Source organism: Chiloscyllium plagiosum, unplaced genomic scaffold, assembly GCF_037043375.1.
Source record: "Chiloscyllium plagiosum isolate Xiang-an unplaced genomic scaffold, Cpla_swu_hap1 HiC_scaffold_22, whole genome shotgun sequence".
Classification (NCBI taxonomy): domain Eukaryota; kingdom Metazoa; phylum Chordata; class Chondrichthyes; order Orectolobiformes; family Hemiscylliidae; genus Chiloscyllium; species Chiloscyllium plagiosum.
In genome coordinates, this window is record NW_028270160.1 from 50,140,390 (window position 1) to 50,163,045 (window position 22,656).

Sequence of the window (22,656 nt, forward strand, 5' to 3'; positions counted from 1 at the left end):
CTAAGAATCAAGAAATGGTGGAAAATATGTGAATTGTCTACAGATGTCCTAACAGCAGTGGTAAGGCTTAGAATCAAAGTTGAAGTAGCACAGTCTGAAACTAGGCTGTAGAATAGAGTGGAAAGAAACTGCAAAAACATAGGGGATGAGTTGGGTGTGATGGACTGAATAACTCCATTAAAAGGCATGATGGTAGACAGGCAACTGTGTCACAAAGCTTTTACAAGGTTATATTGTCCTTGATTTTTTCCAGAGAGGTTCTGAACGACCCATGGTTCCAACATAGTTTGAAAGGTTCATTGGGGCCCTTTTGTTTCTACCTAACAGATAATGCTTCAGGCTGAAAGCTTTCAAGCCTTTTTAAAAAAAAAACTGGTATAATCAAGGGGGTGGAGCTAGCTCTCTAGCTATCCAGGTCCGTTCAGTTCGGGGTTAGTTGAATCAGGGTCACAGTTGGAACTGGACGCTCTCCCCTTTCCTGTGCCTTTCTGACTTCGTAACCTGTAAGTCTTTGTGCTAAGGGGTTTGTTAATTGGGATTGTTGCAAGTATTTTGGAACAGCATCAATAAATTAGGATAGCCTGTTGGGTTCAGGTTATTCGGGTATTCAGGTTTCGGTTTGTGGTGTTTCGTTCTGTAATTTTGTAAATAAATTGTTTGTTTAAAACTTGGCAGTCTAACCAGCTAATTCACTCTGGGAATATCCACTATATACTTACCTGATACAAATAGCAAAGTTACGGTCTGGGCTACCCGTTTAAAAATGTTTTGAGTGGCTGGACCTGGTCCATAAAACTGGTAAAATTTAAAGAGTAAGTGCCTGCATTGTAACAGTTACACATTCCTTTTTGGGTGAAAGTAGGCTTGCAGAAAAACTGGGCCAGTCATAACAAAGAAATTAAGTTGGGATCATACTACATCAAAGAGAAGTTATTTAAAGTTGCTATATTTAAAAAAAAGCAAACTTGGGCTGGGAGCAGTTTAGAATTCAGTAAAAGAGATCCCAGAGGTTGATTTAAGAGGTATGAAAGTAAACTTGCAGGGAACATAAAAGATAACAGTAAGAGCTGCTACAAGTATGTAAATTAAAACATATTAGTCCAAATAAATGCAGCTTCCTTGTTGTCTGAAACGAAAGAATTAATATTGATGAGCAATGAAATGACAAAATAATCAAACAAATACTTTAGTTCTACCTTCACAGAAGACGACACAAATAACTTCTCACAAATGTTAGGGAAGCAAGGGTCTGTTCGGAAGAAGAAATTGAATAAGACTAGTGAAAAACTGTTGAAAAAGTAATGGTACTGAAAGCTTATAAATCTCTAAGACCTGGTTATCTAATTGCAAGGTACTAAAGGAGGTGACTGTGGAAAAATTTGGATGGGTTGGTTGATGTACTCCAAAATTATGTAGGTCCCAAAGAGTTCTGGCAGATTGAGATATGGCAAGTATAACCTCACTACTTTAAAAAAAGGAAGGAGGGAAATAACTGAGAATTGCAGACAAGTTAGCCTAACATCACGAGCAGAAAAATTGCTGGAGTTGGTTATAAAGGATGTGTTACCAGGTCACTTAAATGCCAACAGGATTAGACAAAGTCAGCATGGATTTATCAAAAAGGCATTCTGTTTGATAAGCCTAGTGAAGTTTTTTTTTGCTGATGTCATTATTTGATTAGATAGAGGATAATTGGTGGATGTGGTGTATTTGAATTTTTGAAAAAGCTCCATTAAAAGGTTATTGTGAAATCAAAGTATGTGGATTTGGAATAATATACTGGTATGAATTGATAGGTGATTAACAGATAGCAAATAGACAAGTTAGATAACAGGTATCAGTGCTTGGTCCCCAGCTATTCACCATATGTATCAATGATTTGGATGAAGGAATTAAATGTAATATCTCTAAGTTTGCTGATGACACAATTATGTAGGATTATATCTGATGAGAAAGATGTCAAGACATTCCAGGATGATTTAGCTAAGTTGATTGAGTAGAAAATTACATGGCGGATGTGGCGTACTGTGGAGAAATGTGAAGTTGTTTACATGTTGATAGAAAAATAGCATGGAAGAGAATCATTTAAATGGTGATAGATTTGGAAATATTAATATATAAAGGAATCTGAGTATCCTTGTGCACCAGTTACTAAAACTACCACAAGCTGTTAGGAAAGCAAATACAGGACATCCTCGATTATCCAAGTGACACGAGCAGGGAGTATTTTGTTTGGATGACTGAATGTTCGGATAATACAGTTTACCTAAGCATTGAGACCATGAGACTTTGTTCAGATAATCCAAATTTTGGATAATCTAGGTTGCCCTATACTATGTTGGCTTTTATTGTAAGAGGGTTTAGAAGGAAGCAAGGAAATCTGACTGCAGCTGTATACAGCATGAGTGAGACTACAGTGCAGTTTTGGTCTCCTTATATGATAAGACATACTAGTCATAGGAGTGCAGCGAAGATTTGTTAAATGCAGAAAAAGTGAAATTTCTTCTCTGAAGATTGTAAACCTGTGGAATTCTCTACTACAGAATAGTGTTGAGGCCAAGTCGTTAAATATATTTAAGAAAAAATTACTAGAAACTATGGTTATCAGGGTTCACAGAGAATGGGAATATGGTGTTGAGATTGAGGATCAGTTATGATCATGCTGAATAGCAGAGCAGGAATAATTGGCCAGATAGTCTCTATCTGCTCTTTTTTTTTCTGTTTGCAGCTGATTGATTTTAGTTATAGGTTAAATGCAAGACATCTGAAAGACCATTGCAAGGTATGTAAAATGATTGATGCAATTGTGGGGAATGTAGAAGCACCGCTTTTGGTAACAACTGGCAAGAATCCAAAATGAAAATGTTGTGAAGGCAGGTTCAAAGAAAATTAGATGATTTTCTGCAGAGAGAGATTTTGTTAATTAGCCTGTCAGACATGTTTTGACACATCTTGGGCAGGTGGGAAAGGCAGGGATGACATCACAGCACAATAAGAGCCCTCTAATGCACTTAAGTGAGGTAGGAGTTGAATGTCCAATCTGCTGATTTGTTATCTGATGCATTAAGAAATTAGTACTGTGTGGGAAAAGACATGAATGTGGGATAAGCTGTGTTGCTTTTGCAGAAAGCTGGCATGAGCATGATGTGCTTGCTTTAAGCATTCTTATGCTTATATGTTCCTTTAGTTTTGGTCATTTCTTCTCACCTTGATGAAGAATTGATGCTCCCATATAAGAAATTGGTTATGCTGTTCTCGTCCAATCTTCAATGTTTAAAAAGTGGACAAAGGTATAGAGTCACAGACATGTACAGCACAGAAACCGATTCTTCGATCCAACTTGTCCATGCTGCCCAGATATCCCAACCCAATCTAGTCCCACCTGCCAGCACCCGGCCCATATCCCTCCAATCCCTTCCTATTCATATACCCATCCAGATGCCTTTTAAATGTTGCAATTGTACTAGCCTCCACCACTTCCTCTGGCAACTCATTCCCTACACATAATACCCTGTGCATAAAAAAAAGTTGCCTCTTAGGTCTCTTTTACATCTTTCCCCTCTCACCCTAAACCAATGCCCCCTAGTTCTGGCCTCCCCCACCCCAGGGAAAAAACTTTGTCTATTTATCCTAATCATGCCCCTCATGATTTTATAAATCTCTATAAGGTCACCCATCAGCCTCTGACACTCCAGGGAAAAAAGCCCTAGCCTCTTCAACCTCTCCCTATAGCTCAAATCCTCCAACCCTGGCAAGATCCTTGTTAATCTATTCTGGACCCTTTCAAGTTTCACAACACCTTTCCATTAGGAAGGAGACCAGAATTGCATGCAGTATTCCAGCAGTGGCCTAACCAATGACTTGTACAGCCGCAACATGACCTCCCAACTCCTGTACTCAATACTTTGACCAATAAAGTAATACATACCAAACGCCGCCTTCATTATCCTATCTACCTGCGTCTCCACTTTCAAGGAGTTATGAACCTGCTCTCCAAGGTCTCTTTGTTCAGCAACACCCCCTAGGACCTAACCATTACATGTATAAGTCCTGCTAAGATTTGCTTTCCCAAAATGCAGCACCTCGCATTTATCTGAATTAAACTCCATCTGCCACTTCTCAGGCCATTGGCCCATCTGGTCCAGATCCTGTTTTAATCTGAGGTAACCCTATTCGCTGTCCACTACACCTCCAATTTTGGTGTCATCTGCAAACTTACTAATCATACCTTTTATGCTCACATACAAATCATTTATATAAATGATGAAAAGTAGTGGACCCAGCACCGATCCTTGTTGCACTCCACTGGTCACAGGCCTCCAGTCTGAAAAACAACCCTCCACCACCACCCTCTGTCTTCTACCTTTGAGCCAGTTCTATATCCAAATGGCTAGTACTCCCTGTATTCCATGAGATCTAACCTTGCTAACCAGTCTCCCATGGGGAACCTTGTGAAATGCCTTACTGAAGTCCGTAGAGATCATGTCAACCACTCTGCCCTCATCAATCCTCTTTGTTACTTCTTCAAAAAACTCAATCAAGTTTGTGAGACATGACTTCCCACTCATAAAGCCGTGTTGACTATCCCTAATCAGTCCTTGCCTTTCCAAATACATGTAAATCCTGTCCCTCAGGATTCCCTCCAATAACTTGCCCACCACCGACATCATGCTCACCGGTCTATAGTTCCCTGGCTTGTCCTTACCACCTTTCTTAAACAGTGGCACCATGTTAGCCAGTCTCCAGGCACCTCACCTGTGACTATTGATGATATAAATATCTCAGTAAGAGGCCCAGCGATCACTTCCCTAGCTTCCCACAGAGTTCTAGAGTGGACCTGATCAGGTCCTGGGAATTTATCCACTTTTATGCGTTTCCTCCTCTGTAATATGGACATTTTTCAAGGTGTCACCATCTATTTCCCTACATTCTATATCTTCCATGTCCTTTTTCACAGTAAATGCTAATGCAAAGTACTTGTTTAGTATCTTCCCCCATCTCCTGTGGCTCCATACAAAGGCTGCCTTGCCCCTTTGAGGGGCCCTATTCTCTCCCTAGTTACCCTTTTGTCCTTAATGTATTTGTTAAAACCCTTTGGATTCTCCTTCACTTTATTTGCCAAAGCTATCTCATGTCCCATTTTTTGCCCTCCTGATTTCCCTCTTAAGTATACTCTTTCTGACTTTATAGTCTTCTGAGGATTCACTCGATCTATCCTATCTATACCTGACATATGATTCCTTCTTTTTCTTAACCAAACCCTCAATTTCTTTCGTCATCCCGCATTCACTGTACCTACCAGCTCTTTCTTTTACTCTAACAGGAATATACTTTCTCTAGACTCACGTTATCTCATTTCTGAAGGCTTCTCATTTTACAGCCGTCCCTGTACCTGTGAACATCTGCGCCCAATCAGCTTTTGAAAGTTCTTGCCTAATACTGTCAAATTGGCCTTTCTCCAATTTAGAGCTTCAACTTTTAGATCTGGTCTGTCCTTTTCCATCACTATTTAAAAACTAATAGAATTATGGTCGCTGGCCCCAAAGTGTTCCCCACTGACACCTCAGCCATCTGTCCTGTCTTATTTCCCAAGAGTAGGTCATGTTTTGCACCTTCTCTAGTAGGTATATCCCCATACTGAATCAGAAAATGTTCTTGTGCACGCTTAACAAACTCCATCTAAACCCTTAACACTGTGGCAGTCCCATCGTATGTTTGGAAAGTTAAAATCCCCTAAAATGGGTGGCATGATGGCACAGTGATTAGCACTTGTTGGGCCGAAGGGCCTGTTTCCACACTGTAAGTAATCTAATCTAATCATAACCACCCTATTATTCTTACAGATAATTGAGGTCTCCTTACAAATTTGTTTCTCAATTTCCGTCTGACTATTGGGGGTCTATAATACAATCCCAATAAGGTGATCATCCCTTTCTTATTTCTCAGTTTGACCCAAATAACGTCCCTGGATGTATTTCTGGGAATATCCTACCTCAGTGCAGCTGTAATGCTATCCTGTATCAAAATGCCACTCCCCCTCCTCTCTTACCTCCCTTTGTATCCTTCCTATAGCATTTGTATCCTGGAACATTAAGCTGCCAGTCATGTCCATCCCTGAGCCACATTTCTGTAATTGCTATGATATCCCAGTCCCATGTTCCTACCCATGCCCTGAGTTCATCTGCCTTTCCTGTTAGGCCTCTTGCATTGAAATAAATGCAGTTTAATTTATCAGTCCTACCTTGTTCTCTGCTTTGTGCCTGCCTGTCCGGAGTGTTTGACTCTCCTTTGTTCTCAACTGTACCAGTCTCAGATTGAAATCTTTCCTCACTATCTCCCTGGGTCCCACCCCCCACCTTACTAGTTTAAATCCTTCTGAGCAACTCTAGCAAATCTCCTTGCCAGTATATTAGTCCCCTTCCAATTTAGGTGCAATTTGTCCTTATACAGGTCACTTCTACCCCAAAACAGCTTCCGATGATCCAAAAATATGAATCCAGCTCCTTAACCCTGCATTCATCTGCTCTAGGGATGGCATTAAATTTTGAGTAAATATTTATTGATGAGAACATTTTGTATTTCTCCCTTAGATTCTTTTCTACGAAATCGGTCCAGCTCTGATCATGAAGCTACAGCAATGATGAAAGCTCAATTTATGAGCCTCTGGGATGGCCTTGATACAGACTTTAACTGTCAGGTGACTGCAGTATTTTAGTTTGATGTTTTAGTAATTTGCATATTTTTGTCATCTACATGCTTGATTTGTAGGACTTGAGGACTGGAGATCAGAGTAGAGAGTGTGGTGCTGGAAAAGCACAGCAGGTCAGGCAGGAATGATTCCCGATGAAGGGCTCTTGCCCGAAATGTCAATTCTCCTGCTCTTTGGATGCTGGCTGACCTCTGCTTTTCCAGCACCACACACTCCGCTTACTTGCCTGTTTCCTGTACTCCTTTCTGTATGCCCATTCCTAATTGGCAACTCTCTTTGCATCAAGTCTTACTGTCAAAACTCCTGTCCTTACCTCCTTTCACTGGTTCCCCATTCTTCAATGCATTGAACTGAAGATTCCTTGTTTACAAATCCTCCTATTGCTCTGCTACATCTTTTCCAACTATACTACCAAGATGTTTACTGATTCTTGTTTATTCTAAACATATGTCTAATAATGTTTTTGGCTATCTCCCTTTCCTCCTCTTTTGAGTAACATTTTCCATTTCCTGAAGTGACTTAGCAATCTCATGTGTACAGCGTATTATAGTAATAATCCATGTACCATAGTGATATTTTATATCCTGGAGCATAATGATAGATGTAATTTGTTAAAGCTTTCTTATTGGAAATAGATTTCCATTAATATTATGGTTTGGCATTATTTGACAATAAAACAAACTGTTGCCACATTCTATGCGATATCATGGATTGTAAACTTAACATAATGAGTGAAAATGTTTCCTTTTTATTTAATACATGTGTATAATTGCCCAAATGCTTCTGTTATCTGATGATCAATAATTTACTAGCGATCAGTGCTTTTTATTGATGCTCCATTGTTAGCTACCATTTTGAAAGTAGCTTTTATTGTATAAGCATTCTAATTTCCACATTTTACTCCTCATTATTTGGTGTGAGAGTTTATGAAAGATTTTTTTTTTTGACATTGAAAAAATCTCTTTTCACCTGAAGCATTGGCTCACCACTACCAAGGACATGACTGGCTCATTTAAATGGTCATGGAGAAGCTTTGTCCTGACTTCACCTCGCCGCCACAATTGTATGATGTTTGCGAGTACCCAGAGTACATGGATTTTCTAGGTTGTTTGACTGAACTACTTATTGGGTTAACTTGCTAAGCCATGAGGGACACACTCATTGGATTTTCGTATCATTTGACTGATATAGATATGATGACTGGATGAATTTTCAAAATAAATGCTTGATATTCCAACTACAGTTATTTAAACTAGTCACTAATGCAGCACACTTCTGCTCTTGAATTCACAGCAAAAACAATACACTTGCAATTATTTTAAGAGTAATAATGTGTGTCTAAATAAATTTCCCTTCTTTGTTGTTATTCTCAACAACAATAAAATGATTATTTTAGATGCTTAGTAAGCTGACACCATCCTAACAAACTGAATAATTTACCTGCTGGAGCTGTATTTCTATTGTAGCCTAGTAGTTTAGAGAAATAAATAGTGAATGCTATATTTAGTAACCATTAGACCTATGCTGTTTTTATTTAAAAATCCATGTTGTATCTGCGCCTAACACCTATTTTATTAGGTAATCGTGATGGGTGCCACTAACAGACCACAAGATCTTGACTCTGCCATTATGCGAAGGATGCCAACAAGGTTTCACATAGGACAGCCTGTGAGTACAGATATAGATTTAATGTTGTTGAATTAATGTTTCATATTTCATTATGGCCGCAAGGTAAATTCACATTTCAGAAGTGTTTGCACAAACTTAAAAGAATAGCCTTTTGCCAAGGCTGAGGTGACGAGGGTTGTTGTTTGGATGGCTTTCTACCAGGCCCAGGGAAGCGTTTTACTGTGTTGGAAGGAAGAAATTTCCAGGTCCAGCAGGTGAGAAAGAGGCTGCATGAGAGGCTAGGGGATACTGGGGAGAAGGAGGCTGCAAGGGGGCAACAGGTTTTCAGTTCAGGTGCCACTATATGGGCATAAAAATTAGTGGATGCTGTCGTAATGGACACAGTGTCAATTGTTGTATTTTAGTCTGAGATACAATTAAAAATGGGTAGTAATTAGCTGATTAAAATCATTCGCCTTTATGTATATGTGAAAGAATTGCATTAGCTGTGACCTCGCCAATCTGTGGTACTTGAGTTTGGGGTGGTGTATAGAAATGTGTCAGTTATGTGGGGGAAAAAAAAATTGTTGCTAACTTATGCCCTTTATCTTATGTGTGCTGTCTAAGAAATTAAAATTTTCCTTGTGTGTTGTACCCTTAATGGATAGTTGATAAATATTGATGGTATTAATAATTTTTTTTCTAATTCAGCTCACTGTTAGATTCCAAATACCCATATGTTAACACAACTAAAATATTGTTACTGCTCAAGCTGCATTGCCTAATAAATGGGTTAATGAAAATGAGAGAAAAAACTCCAAAATCACAGGAACCCTTGAATGGATTTGGGGGATATTTGCTCCCTGGCCTTGGCTGGTGTGTAGGTAAACTGGGAGTTAACAGAAGATTAAACACTATGTTAGAACTTGAGGATGCTAAAAATAATTTTTCACAGCTTTCTGTTCTTTGTGTTCAATAAATGAAAAGTCCTATGAACTTTTGCTGAGAACCTTGTTCTTAATAAAGGAATACATGTATCTGGGGAGACGAATGGTACTATTGGAAGACAGTTTCTAAATACAGTCCAGATAGATTATGCTTTTGTTTTTCTTGGTCACAGCTGGTTTATAATTAAATTGAACTACCATTGATGTGAGAACCAGTCTTGAGGCTGATCTGGTTTACCATGGCATAAACTTAGATTGCATGGTCACACTTCCTTAAACTTTAGATATTTCCAAAAGGGTCAGCATGTTTTGCTTGGTGGGATGTTTTGTATGTAGATGTTTTCAGTCCAGTTTGTCATAGATTAAAAATCCACATTTGTAAAACTGGCTATGGATGTCATGAATCAAATTCTCTCAGGTGCCACAAGGATCGGTGCTGGGCCCTCTACTTTTTGTTATTTACATAAATGATTTGGATGCGAGCATAAGAGGTACAATTAGTAAGTTTTCTGATGACACCAAAATTGGAGGTGTAGTGGACAGCGAATAGGGTTACCTCAGATTACAACAGGACCTGGACCAGATGGGCCAATGGGCTGAGAAGTGGCAGATGGAGTTTAATTCAGATAACTGCGAGGTGCTGCATTTTGGGAAAGCAAATCTTAGCAGGACTTATACACTCAATGGTAAGGTCCTAGGGAGTGTTGCTGAACAAAGAGACCTTGGAGTGCAGGTTCATAGCTCCTTGAAAGTGGAGTCACAGGTAGATAGGATAGTGAAGAAGGCATTTGCTATGCTTTCCTTTATTGGTCAGAGTATTGAGTACAGGAGTTGGGAGGTCATGTTGTGGCTGTACTTGACATTGGTTAGGCCACTGTTGGAATATTGCATGCAATTCTGGTCTCCTTCCTATCAGAAAGATGTGAAATTTGAAAGGGTTCTGACAAGATTTACAAGGATGTTGCCAGGGTTCAAGGATTTGAGCTATTAGGAGAGGCTGAACAGGCTGGGGCTGTTTTCCCTGGAGTATTGGAGGCTGATGGGTGACCTTAGAGAAGTTTACAAAATTATGAGGGCATGGATAGGGTAAATAGGCAAAGTCTTTTCCCTGGGGTGGGGGAGTCCAGAACTAGAGGGCATAGGTTTAGGGTGAGAGGGGAAAGATATAAAAGAGACCTAAAGGGCAACCTTTTCATACAGAGGGTGATACATGTATGGAATGAGCTGCCAGAGGAAGTGGTGGAGGCTGGTACAATTGCAACATTTAAGAGGCATTTGGATGGGTATGTGAATAGGAAGGGTTTGGAGGGATATGGACTAGATGCTGGCAGGTTGGACTAGATTGGGTTGGGATATCTGGTTGACATGGACGGGTAGGACCAAAGGGTATGTTTCCATGCTGTACATCTCTATGACTCTATGACATAGTGAATGTTGGTATATTGGAGACAATATGTATTGATAATGGTCAAAATGACTTGTTGAGTAAATAATTGAGAGTCTGGATGTTGTATAGCAGAAAAATGGTATAAATTGAAAACAATTGTGGAATTTAGGTCCAATGTGCAAACAGAACCTTAACATGGAGACATTGAGAAGGGGTGTTGAGTTCTTAATGATTGTTATCATTCCTGTGGGACAGATGGGCACTTAGATACTTTATGTTGAAACTTTCCCTTTGGTATATGGGGGACAAGGCAGGAAATTCTGTATCCCTCGAACTACCACCTAATTTTAAAGTACAGGAAATATGGGTACGTGTGCAACATTGTGTTCACAGCTTTTACTTTGAGTATTGGAGAGAAAATTACCCTTGTCATTTTGAAGCAGTTGGAGTTAGTTAGAAATGAAAGCGTAAGAGAAAGTGGCAACTTGTAGTTAGAAAGAGTCTTGGTGCTTGACCAAGTTAGGGATTTATCAACATGCAGCATAGCTGCTATACGATTATTATGGGTTATGCTTTGAGAAATAATGAACTCATGACTATTGTGTTAAGCCATGATGCCTTGTCCAATCTGAATGTTTCTGATGTTTGGATTTCATTGATACTTCCTAGTAAATGAACCACTTACTCTGAAACACTGCTTTGCTAATCCACTTTCATCATGCCCATTTTATTGAAAGATATAATCGAAAAGAAATATTGAAGCTATGACTGTGAATTATATTTCAGATCGTTTTTGGGGTGTTCAGTTACAGATAGATGTATTTCCAAAGTAAAGGTTTGCAGGAACAATTTTTAAAAAGAGGACTTTTGCTTCAGAGCTTCAGGATTTTGATTAAACGAAAGTATACTCATCTGTGTTTAAATTCAGCCATCCCTCTGTATCCCTCCACTGTCAGGGAAGGCTATTTCCAAAAGCATTCTCACTTATGATAATTAGCAGTAGAATTTGCTTTTGACACCAAATACGGGGTGGAATAAGATGGGGGCTTTTGATAGTTTGTGATGAGATGCGAGAGTAGGCATGCAGGACGAGTTGATAATTGGTCAATGCAGAAAACTGTAAAGGAATACATTTTGATGGTAACTACAGAATGCTGTAAGTAGTAACAATATTACCAAATAAGCAAGGGACCTTGTCGTGCAAAAGCATCAATCATCAAAGGTGTCACGTAAGTAGACAAGGCCATGAAAATAGCAGATTATATTTTTTAATTCATCATAAAGTATAAAAGCAAGGTAATTGAAAGGAATATAACCAACGAACAAGATTATCTAAGCTATGTTTAACAAAATTGCCTTTCTCTGTCCTTGGGTAACAGTCGACAAGAATTTTTTTTTAATGTTACTGTGCTGTTTTCCAATATTGAGGAAACACCAAATTTTGTTTTTGTTTTTGTTTTATAGAATACCAGTCAACGGAAATCAATCCTAAATTTAATTCTACGAAATGAAGAGGTATGTAGCTTATAGTAGAAGGAAATAAAGTTGACTTGATGTTTCAATTCGATTGACAAACAATTTCCAGACTTGGGTTGTGTTAATCTCTTGATCATGTATGTATCTCGTTGATCAATATCTCCTTCGAAGGCTACTCCTGACATTGGTTTAGAAATGTATTGTTTCCTTATTATCATCTTCAGCCATTATTTTTAGAAAATAAACCATAGAAGCATTACGTCAGTGCTGCTGAACAAGTAAACTTGTGGCTTGGACTAATGATCTAAAGGTGGTAGTTTGAATCCTAAAATACTGGATTATAGCAAAACCGATCTAGTTTTTAATTTCCTTTAGCTTAGGATATCTGTCATTACCTATTCCAGCCTATAAGTGACTCTAAATTCACAGCAATGTGGATAACTCTTAAAGCCCTCTTAGGAAATGGCACAATTGTATCATATAACCAAAATAAGCTGTTATCTATTTTTAAAATGATCAGGCCATTTGGCATTGATTTGGGTGCAGGATTTTCCACACTAAGACCAGTTGATCCTGCACAGTCCTTGCGACCATCTGGGAACTTGATCTAAAATTGGGAAACTGCTCAAGCAGAAGTCTGCATTCACATTCCTCAACAAGACTTATGTAGTGGCTTGAATGCAATGAAATTTCCTCGGGTATCTATTCGATGTATTATAAAAGAAAATGGATCCCCAAATCGTAGAAGGCTATTAAGGCAGATCACCAGATGCTATATGACATAAATGCATTTTAAGCAGTATCTTAAAGGAGGAAAGCAATACAGGGAGTGGAGTGAAGATTTAGGAAGGGGGTGCCAGTGACTAGGACTGAGGCAGATGAAAGTATGGCTATTAGTAATAGAGCAATTCAGACCTGGTAGGTTCAAGAGATAAGAATTGGAGGAGGACAGGTATCAAGGGGTTTTTAGAACCTGAGCATATTTGCCTGGAACCGTCTTCTTAAATGGCTGCTCTTCCACCACTAACCATTCATACTTATGTGTACCATCTACAATATTCACTGCAGCAGCTCAAATTTTAATCAACATTGTCTATAGCACCTAGAATTTCAAGGGTTTCAGGCACTTGAGAATAGCACCCGCTGCTCTCCAAGTCATACCCTTTCCCAACTTGAAAAAATATTGCTCTTATTTCATTGTAATTGCATGAAAATCATGGAACTCTCCACTTAACAACATTATTGGAATACCTACACTGCATTTGATTCAAAACCATCTTCTTGAGTAATGGGAAAAGGACAGTAAATTCCAATGATGCCACACTGCATATCAACAATAAAAGATAGCAAATTGAAATTCTTATGACCAGCATCTGATGGAAATGTAAGCCACTGGATAGTTTGACTTCAGTAACATGGGTGCACATTGCTGATATGCTAAAACCTCACCTATCCAGAATGCTTGGGAGCAAGCATCTTTGGATTTTGCTTTTGGAAAAATGGAATAACTTCAGCACACCTTTACCTCAGTGTGTGAACTGCAAAAGACCTTAGCCAAAATACTTAATTGTGGCCTATTGCAGTGAGAAAAATTGTTTTATTTTTCCAAATATTGTTCCAAATAATGATGCAAAGAGTTGCCCAAATCTGCTGTCAAAGTTTCCAGACAAGTAGTTTGATTGAATAGCAGATTTCTGAACTGACAAATTTTGTATATTCCTCAAATGACCTACAAAAGTTTGTGGAATCAATAATCGCACTGCTTGTGTTGGATGGTGCTCATTATCTGTCATTTGTGTCCTAGGTTGCTTGCTCTAGTATAGGCTGTAGGATTTCTAAACTTGGTTCAAATGCAGCATATTATTTGTCTTAGTTAAAGTTGAGAAGCCAGTATTGCTGTGGTTTGATGTATTTTCTCTAACACATCTACATTGCATTTAATGAATTACTTGACCACTTAATCATCATTCCACGTAAGTTACTTATTATTCACAACGGGCCTCTTTCTATACTCTAATATTCTATGACTACCATTTCATAATTCTCAAAAATCCTTCTTGAAGATTTTCCATTTCCATCCATTAGTCTCAGTCTCTCCATGACCATATTCCCATTGTACAGTAAAAGCAGCATGCAGTTCATTTCTAGCCTCTTCAGTCTGTGTTGATTCCCTGCCTCCTTAATGCATTCACTTTTAAATTCTAATGCTTATCATGAAATCCACAAATCATTTGGTTTGCTTCAGCTTTGTATCGCCTCTCAGACCTTGCAGTCCTCTGGGTCCTTTTGTGGATTCCTAGTGGCTTAAGGCCATCTCATTCAGTTTGTGTTTGCATGCTGTTTAACTTTATTCAGCGATGGTTCTATTTACCACAAACCTGTTTTTGCTATTATTTTGGCACGATGTAGGGTGTTTCACTTTATTTTCAAGGTTTAGATCATATTCATGCTCGCACTCCTGAATTTTTTTTCGTATCTTGTCAATTGACTATTTATCCCTTTGTGGCAGTTGTGCAAGTTTAATTCTTATTTTTCTCTCTGAAAATGCAGCATGTGTCTATCTGGAGTCTTCTTAACATGTTCTGTTTGGTTGAAGAATTGCTTTGAAATGATGCCTCACAGAGGCATTCAGTCCCTGCATAACACTGCAATATTTAATTGTGTCTGCAACTACACTGGCCCAATCTTTCATTTAAAAATGCATCAATTATTATCCTAAGCCAGTAATTTCAGAAATGAAATTTCGACCCAATCTACAGTAAACGTTTGCTGTTTGGATACAGGTGGACCGAAATTTGGACTTGAATGAAGTTGCCAGGGAAACTGAAGGCTTTTCAGGGAGTGACCTGAAAGAACTCTGTCGAGATGCTGCCATGTTTTGTGTCCGGGATTATGTACATGGCTCCGATGAGGAAAGGTTTGTGTAAATTAGATCTTTTAAACGTGTAGTTTTATTTTAGCGTAGTAATGGATTTTATTTACAGTCCGACAGCTGAAGGATTTAATTCGCCAGCTGTATGATAAATGTCGAATAGTGTACGTAAGGTGATGAAAAATTAGTTCCAAAATAATTGCGAGTAACCTAATGTACAAATCCTGTCAGACGTGCCTTCAGCACCAGGGCTATGAGTGTAACCATGATACAATCGGCAGATTGTACAAAATAATAAAACTAGTTCTTCAGGCTGTGAATCTTTACACTGTTTATTGTTTTAAAATATTTTTAATTAACATTTAAACTTTTGAGGAGCTAATGTGCTTTGAAGCTCTTGTACTGGCAATTTCAGTAAATTGTTAATAGTTTTTACCAAAATTTAAAATTGACATTGAGTCCTAGGTTCTTTCAACGGCAGGTTTTTTTTTTTGTTGGCTCCTTTTGTTTAAGAAGTTGTAATTAGTCACCTTGTAAAAATGATTTTCAACCTGCTGATTACCCTCTATTGTAAATCTATGTCCCCAAGGCTGATGCAATGATGCTGATTCATGTTGTATACTACTAGGAAGAAGCCCTGATGGTGGCAAGGGTACAGAATCTATCACTGCCTAACACTTGAGGGGCTTGGGAGAACTACTACTATAAAAGCTGGCTGAGTCTTAAGGGTCATAGGATTTAGATTTGGATCTGGAGAAGATGGTGAGAACTGTGTGGTCTAGAACTCGCTGCCCCCACAATCCGTTTCTTCCAGTGTTGCTACAAAACTGGCATCTAGCCGACAATGTAGAAAATGGCCCATGTATGTCCTGCACACAAAATGTGCAAAGCCAATTGTTACCCAATATGTTTAGCAGAATGTGACATCAAGCAATCCCAGCAAAACAGTAGTAAGTGGGATAGAGGGTGATAACTTTACATTGGTTGGAGTCATACCTAGCACAAAAGAAGCTGATGGTGGTTGTTGGAGGCCCACCATCACTGCAGAAGTTGGGAAGTTGCTTAAGATAGTGTCCTAAGCGTGCGTGCGTACACCCTTTGCCCAATCTTCAGCTTCTTTATCAGTGATTTTTCCCTGCATCATAAAATCAGATCTGCAGTCTCCACAAAGAATCCTACCAAGTTCAGCAGCATTTGCAATTCCTCCAACTGAAGCAGTCCATGTCCATGTGCAGCAATATTTTAACAGCAATCAAGAATGTCAGGTATCAAGTATATTTGCATATCGCAATTGCAAGGTAATAGCAATTTCTAACAAGAGAGAACCTGATTATCTCCAGTGACACTCAATGGCATTGTCACTGCTGAATCCATCATGATCAACAACCTGGAGGTTGCCATTGACCAGAAACTAAACTGGATCAGCCAAATAAATACAGCAAGTACAAGAACCACGTCAGAGTTGGTGTGTTCTGTGGCGTAATCATCACCTGACTCCCCGCAACTTTTCTGCTATCTTCAATACAGAAGTCACAGTATGATGGAATATTCTACACTTACCTGTGTGAGCGCCGATCTGTTAAGAGTATGACACCATCCAGAGCAAATGAACCCAATTGAATGTCAGTTCCTTTACCACCAATCACATTGACAACAGTGTGTGCCATGTATCATACTACTTCGATAGCATCTTCCAAACGCAAAGCATGCACCACCGAGAAGCACAAGAAGCAAATCAACAGAAACACCACTTGAAAAATTCCCTTCAAATTACACGTCATCCTGAATTATATTTAATTGGCATGGTGGCTCAGTGGTTAGCATTGCTGCATCTCAGTGCCAGGGATCCGGGTTTGATTCCAGCCTGTGGTGACTCTGTGTGGAGTTTGCACAGTATCCCTGTGTCTGCGTGGGTTTCCTCCTCCAATCCAAGATGAGCAGGTTAGGTGAATTGGCCATACTAAATTGCCCATAGTGTTCAGGGATGTGTAGGTTAGGTGTATTAGTCAAGAGTAAATGTAGGGTGATAGGTTCAGGGAATGGGTCTGGATGGGTTACTCCGTAGGGTTGGTGTGGGCTTGTTGGGCTGATGGGCCTGTTTCCACACTTTAGGAATTCTGTGATTCTACTCTATGATTATTGTTCCTTCACTGTGACTGGGTCAAAATCCTGGAACTTCCTTCTTATCAGAATTTCTCTATCTCATTATGCCTTATCATCAATTACAAATTAAAGACTTACATCTTGCATCCCATCCCTCCCTAAAAGCACTTAAAGGGTTCATTTCAAGAAGGTCGCTCACCACCATCTTTTTGAGAGCAACTGCAATGGGCAGTAAATCCTGGCTTAGTACTGTGCTCATCCTGAAAGAATTTCTAAAAAGGGTGACATTAAGAATGAACACCTTCAGCACTTGAGTAACATTGAAGTTTTGCAACCTTTCGTAATTATCTTCCTTTCTATTTTATTTCCTTTTCTTTTCAGTTTTTCTTATTACTTTTACTGTTTTTCTCTCTCTTACTACCTTTCCTCCTCTGTCATGGGAGATTGAGCTTCACTATTCCAAAAGTTATCACAATTATGAGATATGACTTGTTTACTTTCTTAGGCTATTAATACTTGATTATGACCACTACCTAAGGTAAAAGGAACTCAAAACAGGTGACATCAATGAACATTGAAATTCAAAACTAGCTTATTTTGCAAACTTATACCCTAACATGTGGCAAAACAGATTATTAATTATGATACAAACTTCGACCATATCCCCTTTAAATCCAGGCACACACATTTCTTCATACACAGCATTGACAGATGGATGAGACAAACTTCTTTTTAGGAATACATTGGGTTTTAAAAAAAGGTACAAAGTCTGTGGATCAAAGTTCAGTTAAAGAGAGAAGACTTTTTGTTTTTGGCAATGTTGTCATGTTCGCTTTTGAGAACTGCAGCAATCCCCAATTAAGTGGCCCATCAGTTGGACCTGGTCTTGTTTGAATGTCTCTGTTTTATTTCTTTTCCATAGAAAAAGAGAGAGTGCACAATTTCACTCGCTGAGGGCTATGTCTCAAATGTGTGTTCTCTTTCTTCACCTCTCTCTCTCTCTCTCTTCCCCCACCCCCCCACTTTATTTCTCAGTAAAAGTTTTGTTACCAATTTTTGTCTTATTGTTGTATGCTTTAATTTAGCATTACTGTATTCTGCCAGACATAATGTGTAGGATGTAAATCTGTAATTTGAAAGTTGTTCTGAAGACTTAAAGAAATACTTAAGTAGAGAAATATCATTGGCTCCTCCACTAGATTTATGAGTACATCTTAAATAAACTGCAACGGGTGCAATATTACCCTCAGAGTGGAAGTACTATTTCTCTTTTCATTTTGCCTGTTGAAACTCAGAATAGGATGGGCCCCCAGTCCTATTGCCCACCTAAGGTGGCTAGAATTGTCTGGTTTGCATCCAGTTTGAGAACATTCTTGATCCACTAGTAGAAATTTTCAGCAACAAATATCACATCAAGTTAGTTTTGCAGGAAGACCTCCTTCCTGAAATAAAAGGCCAATAAGGAACACACAGAATTTTGGCCCAGTAAACACACGTTTCAGTAATGTAGATGTCATCCCATTTCTTATAAAAGTCTTGCTCATAATGTATTCTGGTTAATTTCTGTGTACATGCAAATATTTCTTTATTTAATAACTTTGTCACAACTGTTAATTCTCAACTTGTGTCTGATTTAATAGTAATAGGGACAGGCTTCGACCCATCAAACAGCAGGACCTCAAAAGAGCAATACTGAAGATGCGAAAATCTAAAGGAGTCAATGATTTGAGCGAGTTTCAAGACGATGTCAGTACAGATTGAGGATATACTTGCCTGCCTAGTTACCAAGAAGGACAAATTAAGCTGCATTTTTACTGGATGACTTGGCTGAATGATGGCAAATTTCTATGCTAAATTTGGGGGATAGATAAGAGGGTTGGTGGATGTGGGGAAGGGTTTTTCTAATTGTAATTCTGTGAATTTAGTATCACCCATCAAGTATAGTTCTTTTGGGTCCATATTCACAGAAAAAAATTTGTACTGAAATATTTGTGTAATTTGACTGAGGCTTGTGCAGATACATATATTAGAAATTTCTGTATATTGGTTTCAAATTGTGAATGCATTAGTATCATTGTTTAAGATTTAATATTGGAAGTAAACTACTTCAATGATATGAATACTTCAGCAAAAGCTCATATGGCTTTGTAAGACAAAACAAAAGTACTATGCTGACTGACTGCACTGCAATCTGCATCATTTAATAATGAATCTAAAAGCACTTAAGAGCTCTAAAAACTGAATAAGTAATATAAAGGAACTACTCAAAGTAGTTTCTGATATTTTGGTTGAGCCATAGCCATGTTTTTTTAAATTTAATTATAAACTAGGGTGTTTATGCTTTTTAAATAAATTTTTTTTATTTTATGGGTTCAGTGTAAATAAATGTCTAATGCCTGTCACATTTTGTATGCTTTCTGTTCATTATTATTTGATGTAATAGAGTTGCTTCTGAAATAATAAGATACCTGACTAGCTTTGTTGATAACAACTTTTCTTTAAAAACTTTGTATATAATAATATGTGCCCTTGCACATCAAAACTGAAATATCTCTACAGGAGCACAAATAGATAATATTGTTATATGTATTTATGAAAAGATATTCAAAGTTGCAATTTTTTTCATTGCAAGAGAAATAAGTAAGGAATATCTGATGGATCTTTTCAAAACAAAATGAAGGATTAAGTTTGCCATTTGACTGATTAATAACAAAGGGAGTACATAGTTACAATTAACAGAATAATTAGAGATGTTTGTCAAATCTTTTTCATATTAGTCACTACCTCTGGTCATTAGAACCGAGACTCCATTGCCATAAATGACTGTAGGGACAGATAATGTTATTAATAAATGTTTGAGAAGAATCCAATTGCATATAGCAGAAGATCTGGCAAAAATATTTATGGTAGTGTCTTTTTGAAGAGCTTGCCCCAAATCATTCTCTGTTGCTTTAGTCCACTGTAAATTGGCCAAATTCAATAGAATGTGTTTAATTCAAATTTTATTTGGTGGGGTATTTTTACCACAAATGTTTAAAAAAACAAAATAGTTGCTGTACTATTATTTGAGACTAGTTCCCAGTAATGGTAAATGGTTGCATAATTCACACATTCTCACCTTGATTCATCTTCAGTTTCAATGACCTCAACATTTTCAAGTTTCAATCTTGAAGGCAAAGACATTGGTTATATTTTTTGGTTTAAAATTAAGTTTTTTTTCTATTTTGTAATTTATTATCATTATTAAATTGCTAGTCATTTCAAATGTGGCTTATTATAGGTTTCTGTCCAGTCTCTAGAAGGAATAATGAGTTTGTGTATATACAGATTGAAAATATGTAGAATAGATGTAGCTGGGTATAAGTTTCAATTAGTGTTGAGATGCACCTCAACCAGTGTTTGACCTAAAAGTAGAAATTTCTGTCTTCTGATTTTAATAGATAGGATAAATCCTAATTAAAAGTGGCAGCAGTGAACTATATATCCAGTAAATCTGTATGAAATGTTCTTTGTGCTGGTTAATCTGTGAATGCAGGTGGCCAGCTGTAGTGACCTGGCCTACATTATCTTGTAAAATGTTGATATCCTGTACATATATTTTTGGAGGTGATTCATACCTCTGCGTAGGTGCTCAAAACACAGCCCATATTCTTTTCCCTCCTGCAACTCTTTGTAAGATTATGCAAATTCATTGTGTTACTTCCCTCAAATAGCTTTTCAAAAAACTGTATTCCATTGATTGTCTCATGTACCTAAACTGTTAATCTTTTTTCTTGCAATTTTAAGGTAAAGTGAAAGCTTTGTTCTTTATAGGAAATGTTATTATAATCCAGAGTCTTCCTAGCTGTTTGTTTTGTTTTCTTTATCTCCAAAAGGGACTCTATTTTAAAATACATTCATCCATTATAGGCTGTATTTCGAATAACGTGCTAGCAGAAGTTGTTAAAACTGTAGTTGCTGTCTTTGGATTGTAAATTCAGTAACCAAAAATTGGATTATACTGTCTGATATCTTGCTGGTTCCAACAGTATGCTATCTGTAAATGCATCTGGAATGGAGTCTTAATCTGTATACAGTAGTATAGTATTGTAGTACTACTTGCAGTGAGGTGACAGGTGAATATGATCAATATTCCACATCATTTTATCACAATTCTGGACAATTGTTGAACCTGAGTTACACTGATTCATATAAAGAGGAAAATAAAGATACGGTTTGTAGTTTATGGGAGGCTTAATCTGCTTATTGAAACTGTTACTGGGCTGTTAACAAAAACAAAAATATATGGAAAAAGTAAAAGGATGAGGTATTGTAAATTGCTACAAATTGACTACAAATTGCAGTCAGTGCATGTTTATAAATTACTCCTGCAAACTAACAATCCTTAGCATTGCTAAACATACCAGTTATTAATGTTTAGGAATGTTCACTGATAGAAAATTATTAAATGGGAGCTTCTATTTAAATCATCAAAAGAATGAAACTGACCAGCTATTTGGGGAAGAATAGGTTATATTGTACTGAAAGGAAAACTATACAATTGGAAATTATCCTGTTTCCTTTTGAAATTCCTGAATATATAAATACTGCACTGCAGAAATTGAAAATATACCTTGATTTTGTGATCATTTTATGCATTTGCTCCTATAATAGAAATTGCTTTAAAGTGTTCCACCTACTAGCAGATAATCGTGGCATTTTTCACAGTGCAAGAGTGCGCACGATAAGAATGTTGTGTAACCTTGTGTATTACACAATTTATCTGCTGCTATTCTTTGAGAAAAATAAAACAAGTTGCCTATTGCAATTGTCTCCTTATTTGCTACTCTAACTCATTCTGTCTGCTTTTGTAATATGCCTTTCACTTCTTTCATTTTGTCCATTTATTTGCCTGTGGTTCTCCCACTGATACAACGCATTCACTATCAGTTTTGTTTCTATGTATATTTCAATATCTTATGCTGCTTATAGGTTCATTAACTCACAAATTCCATATTTTATATCTTGCCTTTTTAAACTGTAGGATACCAGGCAAGATTCAACAAAACCAGTGAGGAACCAGGCATACATTCTGCTTGATGAAATCATCCAAGTTCAAAACAAAATTGTGGATTTGAACACGTTAAGACCTCATTTGACCAAGAGTGCCATCCAGGCAAGTAACAAAACTGGAGACAACAAGAATCAGAGCACACGTTCTGCTGGTTGCAGTTGCACCTGGTACATGAAGATTATTGGTGGTCCGATATCTCTGCAGGAGTTGATCAACCAACCTGTGCAGACGGATTATGACATACCTCTGGTGCTGGTGGAACTGGAATCTGGGCCTTTTGGATCACACTGCCACTACATTACAGGAGCCCTTGTTCCTCAGGGTAGACTCCTAGGCTGAACAGACTTCAGCTGCCTCATTAGTGATCTTTCTCCCATTAGAAGGGGGTACATTTATCGTGCAATTTTCAATATTCAGCACCATTTGCGACTGCTCAGATACTGAAGCAGTCCATGTACAAAAACAGGAAGACTTGGATAATATCCAGATCTCGGTTGAAAA

At 37.9% G+C, this 22,656-nt stretch overlaps 1 protein-coding gene across 2 annotated transcripts in view; it reads left to right on the top strand.

Annotated features, from left to right (window-relative positions):
• The window catches only part of atad1b (ATPase family AAA domain containing 1b), a 44,889-nt gene extending 22,984 nt beyond the window's left edge, over positions 1–21,905 (top strand). For both annotated transcript variants that reach the window (XM_043712394.2, XM_043712393.2), the window contains exons 6-10: positions 6,591–6,697; positions 8,288–8,377; positions 12,116–12,166; positions 14,911–15,044; positions 18,743–21,905. In XM_043712394.2, the coding sequence (XP_043568329.1) occupies positions 6,591–6,697; positions 8,288–8,377; positions 12,116–12,166; positions 14,911–15,044; positions 18,743–18,863 (503 nt within the window). In that variant the 3' untranslated portion in view covers positions 18,864–21,905. The remainder of the gene's footprint in view (positions 1–6,590; positions 6,698–8,287; positions 8,378–12,115; positions 12,167–14,910; positions 15,045–18,742) is intronic.
• Positions 21,906–22,656: the final 751 nt, after the last annotated feature.